Source organism: Emydura macquarii, unplaced genomic scaffold (genome assembly GCF_026122565.2).
Source record: "Emydura macquarii macquarii isolate MOO-44397 ecotype Brisbane River unplaced genomic scaffold, CSIRO-AGI_Emac_v2 contig_629, whole genome shotgun sequence".
Taxonomy (NCBI): domain Eukaryota; kingdom Metazoa; phylum Chordata; order Testudines; family Chelidae; genus Emydura; species Emydura macquarii.
Genome location: NW_027130766.1, coordinates 6,430,182 through 6,442,461, shown reverse-complemented (window position 1 = coordinate 6,442,461; position 12,280 = coordinate 6,430,182). Strand labels below are relative to the sequence as shown.

The 12,280-nt window shown below is 52.9% G+C and overlaps 1 protein-coding gene across 1 annotated transcript in view; it reads right to left on the bottom strand.

The window, feature by feature from the left end:
- The window catches only part of MLLT6 (MLLT6, PHD finger containing), a 66,859-nt gene that overhangs the window by 14,520 nt on the left and 40,059 nt on the right, over nt 1-12,280 (bottom strand). The window contains exons 9-12 of the mRNA XM_067541187.1: nt 8,040-8,214; nt 6,350-6,922; nt 3,063-3,247; nt 2,115-2,232 (exon numbers count right to left, since the gene is read on the bottom strand). Coding sequence (XP_067397288.1) covers nt 2,115-2,232; nt 3,063-3,247; nt 6,350-6,922; nt 8,040-8,214 — 1,051 coding nt within the window. The remainder of the gene's footprint in view (nt 1-2,114; nt 2,233-3,062; nt 3,248-6,349; nt 6,923-8,039; nt 8,215-12,280) is intronic.

Here is a 12,280-nt window from a genome sequence, read left to right as displayed (position 1 = left end):
GAAGGCAGTTGGGTCACCCATTGCCAGAACGAGTCATCAGAAGGAAGCAGGGCCCAGTGGTTAGGGTGCTAGCTGGAGACCTGGGTTCAATTCTCTCCTCTGCCAAAAGCATCCTGTATGACCTCAAACGAGTGATTTAGTCTCTCTGTGCCTTGGCTCCTCGACTGTAAGAAGAGGATAATAGCACTCCGCTACCTCACAGGATAAACAGACTGAAGATTACAAGGGGCTCAAATACTACAGTGCTGGGGGCCAAATAAATACCTAAGGTAGATCAGGAGGAGATGGAGACAAAGAGATCACAAAAGGTGACAAACAAGAGTTCCTCTATGAGGCAGCTGCTCTAAGAGGAAGGTCTTAGGGCTCTGTGGCTGAAGAAACATCTCTTGGGTCTTGCAAAGATCCTGATCAAGCCAGAGGAGCAATGTTGGAAGCTGACGCTAAGAGTCAGATTGTAAAAAGAAGTCTGTATATTGGAGGACCAAGCAGTTTTCAAAATCTAGCCCTCAGTCACTTGCCCACTGTCATTAGAACCCAGGACTCCTGAGTCCAGCCACAAGACCATCCCTTCTCCTTCATCCTTCCCCGCCTGGCCAAACAAAGTCAGAAGGGAGGTGATGTCTCACTTCCTCCATCCCCCACCACGTTAAGAGGAAATACACCTTCCTGAACCATCCTTTTCTCCCATACCTACTCTAGACAGGTGCTTCCTATGAGGAAGGGTTGTTGCATTGAGCCTTTAACTCTTGAGTCAACGTCAGCTCCATTGTTACCTGCCTCATACACTCAGGAGACATCCCGAGGGGGGCTGGAGGGGTCATTTCCCGCACGCTAAAAAAGCAGCGTAGCTGCAGAGGCAGCAGGAGGGGCTAGGTACCCTGAGTACATACCTAGGGTTTCAGGTTGGATGGCACTCGGGCACCTCGCCGCCCATGCAGTCGCGGCTACACGACTATTTTCAATCAGAGCTAGCGTGGGGATGAGAGCCAGTGTGACCAACGGAGCTTGGAAATTACACCTCCAGCTCCAGTGCAGACCTACCCTCAGGTGGATGCAAACAGCTCCACGCTCAAAGGCACATGGACTTCCCCCCCCCACACAGCGGCTTGCACATACACAGATATACACCCGCCACGGGCGTATGCGTACGTTAACACAGGAGTAAACATGCACGTTCATACACGCTGCACATGCAGGCATGGGCTCTTGCACGGACAAACTGGTGTGCTGCATGCACGAGGGGCCAAATTCTCAAGAGATTAGCACCTGCAATGGGGAGGGGGACCGTATTCTCAGACGTGCTCAGCCCACAGCCACCTTCATGCTGCTAGATTTTCCCAAGTGTTCAGCATCCAACGTACTGAGCGCCTGGAAATTCTGGCCCAGAGGAGCGTGAAAATAGTCACAACTGAAGGCAAAATGGCTGAAAAATAGGAGCGTGTGGGCCCTTTTTTGCATTTTTTTTGCAATGTAAAAAATGGGCCTGCTTGATTAGAAAAATACACGGCCATGCAGGAGGTTTCCCCCCTCATAAGCATAGTCCTTTCCCAAGCCAAATGAGCCTGTTTTGAAGGGGAAAATGAACCATTCCAAGGTCAAATTCAGTGCCCGAATGTTTTCCATGGGAAAATAGCTGGTTTGTTGCATTTCATGGCGAGGCCGGAGTCGAAGGGATATGACATCACCCCAAAACAAAACAAAAGCTGAACACTTTTAGTGCACAGTTTTGTGTAAAATTTCCCAGAAATTTTTCACTACAATTGTGCAGATCGAGTGGGTAAAATGATGAACTATCAAAAGGTTCACATTTTTGCACCATTCTAGTACACGCCCAGAGAGATAGTTTCCCACTGACAATCCAGCACATGTTCTCATCACGGGAATACCCCCTGGCTTGCTAGCATCCCAGCCAAGCGCTCTGCTAATGCAGATACAACAGGAGCTAACAAAGACACCACTGATCTCAACTGTTCACACTTCCCAGCACACACCCTCTGCCCTTGGGATGGGGAGACAGCAGAGAAGGGGCGCTCAAACTGTGGATGTAGTTGTGTCAATTCTTCCAGGGAGACTCTTTCTGAGTTCCGAACTCACATACCTTCCGATTCACGTACCTGCCCGGCTGCTTTCAGACTGGTTCAAGAGAGGGTTCATAGAGAGTCCAGAGGTCAGGGGGCTTCCAAAAATGTGCGAAGAAGGGAGACTAAAGGTGGACCCTGCCAGCGAGAACACCTGCAGGTGGGAAATTAACAAGAGAGACAGAAAACTCGTTGAACGTCGGGGAACCTGATGCTGCATTCCCAATCCTCCTCTGAACTTCCAAATGGGTCCCAGCCAACAGGGAAAAGTATTACAAATTCCACAAGAGAGGCGGGAAGTCCTGGGAGTTTCTCAGGAGAGCCTGCTCTTGATTCATCTTCCCAATCCGAGTGGTTCAGATGAACAGCTGAGTATCAGGGTGGTTCCTGACTTAGAGAAGCAATCCCTTTGGTTAACGCTCATATCGGACAGCGTTCCTGGCTAAGAATTGCTATTTGCCTTAGGTACTTATATGGTTCCCATGGCCATAGTATCTGCAGCACCACAAACTAACATTTTTATCCCCTGGCAGGGCAGGGCTATTAGCCGCATTTTACAGATGGGAAACTGAGGCACAAAGCAGCTAAGGGACTCAACCAAAGTCATGGGGGGAGCCTAGCAGAGCAGAGAATTGAACGTGGGTCTTCCGAGTGCCAGGCGAGCATTCTAACCATGGGCTCATCCTTCTTCGGCTCCCAGGTCGTCAGCGAAGGAGAAGGAATGCCCCCAGCCGGCGGTGCCCTGCTGAACTAAACCCCCAAGTCAGTGGGTGTTGGCAAGACAGAGCTCAGAGAGCAGCGGTGCAGGAAGCGAGGCCTCCCCCGTGCTCAGGAAACACACCTGACAGCCTCCCGCCCGCCTAGCTGAGGTGCAGCAATGGTCCCTTCTCAACACTGCTCCTAAGTGGGGAAAACCCAGCAACCCCCACGCCCCCCAAATCACCTCCCAAACTATACCCGCGTGCTCCCGTCCCAGCGCCTTACCTGGGTGGTGGACACTGAGGAAGAAGAGGAGGCAGGGATGGTGCTAGCAAAGGGGGAGCGGGTGAGTTGGGGAAGCGACGAGGTGCCTTGGTGCGCGAGGAGGCTGGAGGAAAGGGGGGTGCTGCACACGGCCCGGAGCACCCCACCCCCATGGGAAATGGGGTCCTTGTTACTGGTGTAGATCCCTGCATGGGAAAAAAAAGGGGGGCGGGTAAAGCACTAAGAGCTCCCTGCATCAGAACATCCAGTCTGACCTTCACAGGCCAGAGAACTTACCCCAGCTCCCCATAACCTGGGCTGGACTAAAGCGCCTTCCGGCAAGGCATTCGGTCGTCTTCCACCACTTCCTTTGGGACTTTGTTCCGAGGGTCTATCACCCTCAGTGTGAAAAATGTGCGCCTTGTATCTAATGTGAATTTCTCTGGCTTTAACTTCCAACCTTTCGTTCTCCTTCGGACTTTGTCCATTCCTAGATTAAAGAGCCTTCTCATACCTGATCATTTCTCCTTATGAAGGAACATATACACCGTAATCAAGCCACCCCTTCTGCCACATATCTACAGTAATCAAGCCACCCCTTCATCTTCCTTCTGATGACTGAACTCTCCCGACGCCGTGATCTATGACTGCACCTCACCCCAGGAAAGACGGGCGGGCGGGGTGGGGGACATTTTTACAAGCAGTTTAGATTAAAATCCCCCTGCCCCAAATCAAGTGGGGGACAAAGCAAATCCATAAAGCTTTTGTGTGTCCACTGATTTGGGGTGCCTCCATTTGGGGACCGCGCCGTGGTGTGGTTCTTCAGAGAGTGCCAGCGCTACTCGATTCATCTGGAAGTCTGGGGGTGCAGCACCCAGCGAAAAGCAGGCCGGAGGTGTCTCCAGTTGGGCTCCCCAAAACCTGAGGCACCCAGTAAAAGAGTGGACACGCAAAAATTGAAGCCTGAGAGTGCCACCCCAAGTGTTGCAAAGTGTCCCCTGCCTCTGAGCATCTCATGTACCGCCTTGGACTCCAGAACGGAAGGGAGGGGAGACCTTTTGGCTCGTGGTCATATACGGCCAAGCCTTGGCATCTCCAGCCCCAGACTGCCATGAGCACAGGCGTCCCTTCAGCCCCAGCACACCGAGAGCCCCGGCTCTGCATTGCCTGCTCTAGACATGGGACGACTCTCCCCAGAGAAAGCCAATCTGCGCCACGGGCTGATGCCTAGGCAGCAAGGTGAGACGAGGCAGGTGGGTGAGGAAATGACTGTCAAGGGAGGGGTTCTGTTTGTCTTCCCTGTCAGCGGCAGCCAGCGGCCCCCAGGGCTCGGATCCCGCAGGGCCCTTGCCAACATCCTTTTCCAGGAGGAGGAGGAGGAGGTTGGAGAATAAGCGAATGGGAGAAGGGATCCTGGCAGCCATCCCCCAGCTCTGAAACATCTCTTTGTTGTTCCCCCGGATGGGGGAGGAGGAGAAATATCGCCCAAGGTTACGACTTATGGAGGTTGCATCAATTCCTGAGAGCTCCTCCCTGGACTACATCCCAGGTTCACCTCCCCGGCCACAAACTCTCTCAGGCGGCAGCAGAGACAGAACAGGCCCCTGCTCCCAGGCACACGCAACAAAATTCCACCTCCCCAGCCATCTAATTTGACCTAAATAGGAGCATCTGCAAACAACCCACAATAGAGCCGCTCTGCTGCCAGAAGTGTCAAGCTCAGGCCTCCACATCAGGCTCCTCCTCCGGCTCCTTTTCCGTAACCCTTTCCTGCCACAGCTCCCAGCTGCTGTTCTCCATTCCGGCAAGCAGGGCCCTACAGCTGGGCAAGGTCGACACATAAAAGTTGCACCGTTTTAACAGTGCTGGTCTACCTTAGTGTGGCCGCAGTGGGACTGGTTAGCCATGTCGGTTAGCGAGAGGGACTGGTTAGCCATGTTATACTAGTTAGGCGTGCTTATGCCAGCATTCCCATAAGGGAAGGCGAATAACTGCATCCATGCTGCTGTAGTGACGACCCCCCCATGCCATCCCACCCACACCCCTATGCCATAGCACCCTTACTTCTGCGCTGCCGATGGGGGCGGCACTGCCTTCAGAGCACCCAGCTAGCAGCTGCTGCTCTCCGGCCACCCATCTCTGAAGGGCTCTGGCTATCAGCCATGCACGGGGGTGACGGCTTGTGACTCCTCCCTAATAATCTCGCGACCCCTTGAGAGGCCCCGACCCCCGCTTTGAGAACCCCTGCTGTAGTAAATCCACCACCCGGAGAGGCAGTAGCTAGGTCAAAGGAAGAACCCTAGTGCTGTCTACATGGGACTTCGGTCTGTGTAACTCTGCCGCTCAGGGAGTGGGGATTTTTCATACTCCTGAGCAACACAGCTGGGTCGATCTAGCGTAGACCAGACCGAGGTCAATTAAAAAACAACCCGCCTCCCTGGCTAAAACAGCTATACCAGTACAAAAGCTGGGTTAAACCAGGCCTCGGAGTCCAGCACTCACTTAAACAGGCATCTGCTAGTTTAAACAGTGTCTTTGCTTTAGAAAGGGGGACAGTGTTAGGTCTGTTTACTGGTTCCCCCATCTGGGGCCCAGATCTCAGCTACCTCTGGTTTTGACAGTGACCCTTCCCCCTCCAATCTCTCCTCTGTGTATACGTTCCAGTCTGGTTCCATTCGATTGCACCTGTGCAAAGGTGAGCGTGAAATGCCTACTTGGGTTGGATTTGCAGGAGGAAAACTTGGCCTGGATCCTTGTGCTCACGTGGACTGGGTACCAGGTCACAGGCTTGGACAGGGAGGAGGAAAACCTGAACTGGATATCTACAGCCATCTGGAATGGAGTCAGGAATGACTGGAGATGAACCTGACATTGGAATCCTGGGCTCACCTGGGAGGGATTCCGAACCCAGCCTTAGAAAGGAGGCAAAAAACCTGAACTGGATTTCTATGGCTATTTGGAATGGATTTGGGGCACCGGCCTGGGTGGAGCAGGAGGGATGGAAAGAAGGAGAACCTGAACTGGAGTTTTATGGCCATCCGGAATGGAGTCACACCTGAGCCCTTTGAGAGGAGAAGAACCTGGAGCTGGACCCGTGTGTTCACCGGGGAGGGATTCAGAGACCGCCAATGCCCAGATCCTCAAAAGGGGCCTGACTCTCGCTGATTTCAATGGGGGTCAGGGACCAAAACACCTTGGAGGATCCTCGCCCTAGTGCCACGGAAGGAGGGCCTCATTCAGGTTGCACAATGGCAGAGCACGTGGAAAGGAGCCATGTGCCCGGGAGAGAGGTGCTGAGGGGAACGTACCTGAGCCCAGCAGCGGGGACTCCAGGCTGAGGCTGGGCAGGGTCCCGGTGTGGCTGAAGGACCGCGATGAGTTGCCAATGCTGGAGCTGACGAGGGAGCCCCCGGAGAAGGGCGAGGCAGAGGTGGACGTGGAGCCAGCCAGCTGGGTTCCCAGCACCTCCTTGTTCTTGCCTCCCTTTGGCCTGCCAGGCCCGTGCTTGCTTTTCTTGCTGCCCTTGTGCTTCTTCTCCTTCAGCACCTCCCCATCCTCGACGCTGAGGGACGGCATGCGCTTGTGGCTGCCGCCACCTGCCCCCGACGGCCCACTAACTGGGTTCGAGGCCTTGTAGTCCACGGGGGAGGCATCACGGCCCCGTTGCTGGCTCACCGCTGAGGTGGAAAAGCGCATGATAGAGCCGAAGCCCGAGAATATGACCTTCTGCTCGAAGACGTCCCCTTTCTGCCCCTCATACAGCGGGGAGCAGTGGGAAGAGGAGGAGGAGGAGACGGGCTTCCGGTACTTCTCCTCCTCTGGTTCAAGCTTGGGGAATGTCACAAAATCCTGGGAGCACGGCAGGGAGCTGCAGGAGGTGCCTAGGGGGAGCAGAGAGGGAAGAGGAGGGGTATAAGTGTGGGGCTCACAATGGCTGCAATCTAATCCTCCTTGGCGGAAATAAAACTCAAATCCTCCTGCTGTAAGAGCCCAGATGCCTGAGCTAAAAGAGGATCACTTTCAGCAATATAGAGCCTATGACACACAGTGCCAGCAGAGATCAGAGGTGCATGCTAGCAGGCTCATGACAACAGTAAAGATCCCACTACACTCTTCTGTCAGAGTAAGGAGATTGTCTCTGGTTCCCACGGTCATGCAGGGCAGCACTGTCTGTGGGCAGGCTACCGCGCCTCCAGTCTAGTTTGGGATCCCATGGGATGAAAAGTGCTAGAGGAAGGTATGGTCATGACCCCGGTTCTGGCAAGGAGAGAGCTGGACCCGAGATTCTTGAGCTCAGTTCCAGGTCCAAAGCCCAGAGGTGTTTGGATATCGGGTTTTGGGTTCAGGCCCATCGCAAAGTGAAGGAGGGGACACCGCTGACTAAAGAGGGGAAAGGCAGGTGCTGTACAGGCTGCCTCTGTGTATTTTCTTTTCCCTCCACCCTTCATTCTGACAGACGGGCCTTCCTTTCCTTGTGGTGAAGACAAGCCTATTCAGGAGGGCAACTCCCGTCCACATCTGGACCTGATTATTCCCTGCCCACATGGAGTTAATATCAGTAAGACTCTGGCTTACTTTGGTGGGACCTCAAGGGCTTTTACAATCAGTAATTAATGAAATTTTCTAACTCCCCCAGAAGGCAGGTCAGTATAATTTTAGACGGGGGAAACTGAGGCGGGGGGGCGGGGAGAAAGTGACTTGCTCAAGGTCACCTTGGGCAAGCCAAGAATAGAGCCCAGGTGTCCTGACTCCTTGTTAGCCCCTTGGCTAGATCACATTCCCTGAGTTTTCCGGCTGAGGTGGTATTTGAACGGGTGTTGAAGAGCCTAAGACCGTGGATCGGCGTTCTCAAAGAAATGTCTGTGAATTTAGTAACGAGGCCTGGATTCCCTCTCCGCCCCCGTTCCACCTGACTGTTCTGATACTCCAAAGCCCGCCTATGTTAAGTCCATTTTGCAGTCTCCATTCTCCTCTCCTCCTCTATCCCCGTCTCCTTACCTGCAGGCTGGAAAGTGCTGCTGGAGGGAGCTGAGGTGAAGATGGCTGAGCTTTTCCCACTTCCTGTCTTTTTCCCCTTGTGGCTGGTGCCATGGCTCGAGGACTTCTTGCCTTTCACCTCTGACCGGCTGGCCTCCGAGGTCTCTTTGCTACCCTCATGGTGGATGGTGGAAGCCTGGAAAGCAGACAAACACAGGGGCAAAGAGTCAGTCCAGATGTGCACACAGCTGGCTCTCTCATTACTGATTTTCCATTTTAAGTTACTTATCCCAATAAAGGGATAATCCAAGCATGGCCCATTCGCAGTCCTTTCACCCCACTCCACGCTGGGGAGAAGGGCAAAATTCTCACCTATCAGCTATTTTGCGGGGCACCTGATTTGAATCCTAGGGCCTGATTTTCAGAGCTGCTGGGTGTTTGGGGGCACAACACCCTTTGAAAACAAGGCATGGGGTATCCTGGGCAGGGCAAACCAGAGGAAAGCCAAAGTTAGGGACCATTTGAAAATCTGGGCTGATGTGACTTGCTCAAGGCGACATCCTGTGGGCCAAATTGAGAGGTGATGTGTAAGGTGGCGTCAGTGATTGTTATTAGTAATAGAATAATATTAACATTTCATTATGAAAATGAATTTGTTTTTATCCTGGTAATGGGCCAGGACCCCGTTGTGTTAGGGGCTATACAAAGACAGAGCAAAAAGGCAGCTTCTGCCCCAATCTAAGTATGAGAGAGAGACACCGATAGACGGCAGAGCATAAAGGAGCAATGAGACAATATTGGTCAGCATGAAAGGCATTCTCTCTGCTCTTAGCTGGAGCCCTTTGGCCTCAGTAAGGCTCCCTTAGACTTACAAAACCCATGCTGGCGTGTAAATGGGTGCCAGGGACCAAAGTGGTTTGTTCTGCTGGTAACAACTCCAAGAGGTGCAGAACATCCCGAGGCCGCTTGCCTCCGTCCCGGTTATAGCCGGGGCCGAGAACTCAGCGGTGCTTTCTCTCCGTGCCCCAGCCAGAACAGAAATTCTGAGTGCGGCGGGGAACTCCAGGGCGATCATTATTGTGTGACGCTTTGCAGTTTGTGGCGCTGACAGCACTTGAGCGGTGCACTTAGAGTCACAGACGTCCCGCCAGAGATAGAAAGGACCGACTGGGGCAGTTAGCCCTTCCCTGGCGGCGCTAATGCAGGACTGTGCTGTACAGGTGGTTTTCTGAGGCTTTGTCCAAGCTGCTATTAAAAATTCTCAAGCACCTGACAGCCTACCACTGTCCTTTACAGAGTCTTCCACAGTCCCAACAGTCCATGCTGCTGGGAAGTTTGATATTAAGAAAAGGGAACATCCCGTTAGTCCTAGTTCTGTTCCCTTGTATCTTCCTAAATAGCTCTTCTTCCCTTCAGGTGCTGGGAGGCTTGCGGTCTCGCCCAGTCTCGCCAGAGGCATTTCGGCTGGGATAGTTCAAAGGGACCTGCTGAAATCCAGCGGGATTGGGTCATCTGACTTCTTCATGCACCTGTGAAAATTCCAGCCTCAGGGCTTAATTTTCAGAAATGCCAGGCAGGCCCCAGCTGCGACTGGAGTCGATGGGATCCCGGCACATCTCCAAATCAGGCCGCCAGCCCTTTTAGTCTCTCCAATCCCGTAGCCATTTCTCAAGCTCTTCCCTGACCTCCCTTAGAGGTGGCGATATCTTTCTTGCTAACTAGCTGCCCAGAACTGAACGCAATTCTCGTGAAGCCATGCCTATCCAGGGAGGGACTATCGCGTCCCTGCTGGGTGATGTGATACCTCAGCACATCAAGTCCCACACTGGCCACCCACCAAGCACCCATTAATGCACCTCCCTTCACACCCCCATTGCATTTTGTTGCTACCATTCTGCGCCGATGTATGTTCTGCCTAGGAGCCCCTGGCTCGCTAACCTAGATGGGCACCTGGAGCCTTCCCATGGTCTACTGCAGAGAATGCTTTTGCAAAGCTAAAATGTCAGGGCAGCACTTCCACGCTGCAGTGACAGATGCTACAGAAAAATTCCAGAGAAAGTGAGAGAGAGAGGAAGCATAAGTGTCCATCCACGTGGAATGAAACAGACTAGCCAGATACTAGGAAATCTAGGTTCTTGGAATGATGAGCCAGGAAATGCAGTGGGCTGAACAGGAGGAAAGTGGGGTGGGTTGGGAACTGGATTTCTCAGGGCATCTGTACTGGGATGTGGCTTTTCAACCTTTCACCGGTTCAAAAGCACCCCAGTAATGACTGAAAGTCACTAACTGCAAGATGCTGCTTCCACGGTCACTTTTCTGGCCACCACTGCAATGTGATAGTCCTAGCCCAAAATAAAACACGTGAGCTACTGCCAGCTCCTTGTATTGCCCCAGAGCTTGCGGAGGAGCAGATGTAAGCAAGATCTTGGCTCCCCTGCCCTTGACTCTAAAGGACCTCCTCTTGGAGAGGGTAAAAAACGGGCCTGTGATGCAGACACATGGATGTCCAGTTAAAAATCTATCCCTGTTTCCCCTGCTTGGTCTAATCACTCCACACAATGCAATGGCTGGCGGTCTAATGCATGCCAGATGTGCTGGGAATATGAAAGACAGGAGGAAGGGAGTGGTGGAAATTGGGAAAGGGGGGGAGGCGGATCTGTGTTTTCTCATCACAAACTTCTGGATGTTGAAGATTAAGCTCTCTTGATTTATGATCACAGAGGGAGCAGGAAAATCTTTCTGACCTTCCACATCTGCTAGCAGAGGGAAGGAGAGGAGGAGGGAGAGCGGAGTCTGGGAGCGATGGGATGCAATGAGGCTGTTCAAAAGCCACAGGGAGTGGGGAAGCATGTCTCGTGTCTCAAGCAGATCTACCAGGATGCTGGCACGAGCCCCTTGAGACAGGAGTCGGAATGGGTGCAAAGCCCTCAAGACTCCCCCACCGATCCATTTATTTTGATCCACTGACCAGGAGGACAAGGCTACTGACGAGCAGAGAAAGGGAGACCAACCACATCAAAGAGACTATTTTTTAGTCTAGCAGGCCAAGAAGGCAGTGTGGGGTGAATAACGTATTAGCATCATGGTAGGGTGAAATCAGAGTTGGCAAATAAATCTTGGTTGCAACATTAAAAATAAGCAAATAGATAAAGTTAACAGAGGAGCCGCGCTGGCTCAGGGGATCAGCTACAGGGGATCAGCTACAGAGCCGTTCACCTGGCAGGGCAGAAAGTCGGGCCCCAAGAAATTCCGTGCCAAGCCTCCCATTTACTTCAATGGGGCCAGGATTTCCCACCAGGTGCTGGGTGGTTACTGGTAGTCTGTGTGTGCAACCAACTGGTGATCGCACAGCCCAGATCATAGCCGTCCATATCACCAAAAGAAACCCTCCAGCCACCTACCCCCACCCCATGTGCTCACCACAGAGAGGCTCCCCTGATCACCCGGCGAACTCGAAGTCAGGAGACCTGGGCTCTGTTCCCAACCCAGCAGGGTGACCATGGGAAAATCATTTCCCCTCTCTGTGCCTGTTTCTCCTCCCACCCTTTCGTTCATTTAGACTGTGAGCTCTTTGGGGCATGGAGTGCGTATGTACAGCACCTAGCGCAATGGGGCCTCCATCTCGTTTGGTGCTACTGAGATACAAATACTAACAAGGACTGAATAGACCACAGAGATTTTAATCCCCTCTCATTCCTAGAGGTGGTCTGTCCTGATCAGGACTGAGGCAGTTTGCAGATGAGAAGACTTCCTTGTTGCTATCTGCTCTGTACCTGTCCTATGGACACACAGGGGCCTTCAGGCTCTGGGGCTGTCAACTTTTCCCTAGCACTAAATTCACCAGAGGGGGGCAAATTCCACAGGATGCATTGTATGTGTGTGTGTGCTGGGTGTGGAGCGAGCACGTCGTGGGGGGAAGCCCCATGGTGCTGAGAACGTGATGAATCCCTCGCAAAAACTCAATGGCATTTACATTTTAAAGGCCTGTTTAAAAACACACACAGGAGATGGGTCTCCCAGCCCAGCCGAGTCCAAAAATCTTACGAGGAATCCAATTCCGCGGTCCGGGAGCCGGAAGGACCGGACCAGACCCACGCACCCACACACACTCCTGCAGTCGCACACTACCCCCTCCCCCCTCGCAGCTGTACCTGTTTCCCGGCCTCCGTCCGATGCTCTGCAGCGCCTGAGCTGCTCATTCATTAATTTATTTATTGCAAATCAGAAGAGCATCTCTTTGCACTCTGATTGGTGGGATGAGC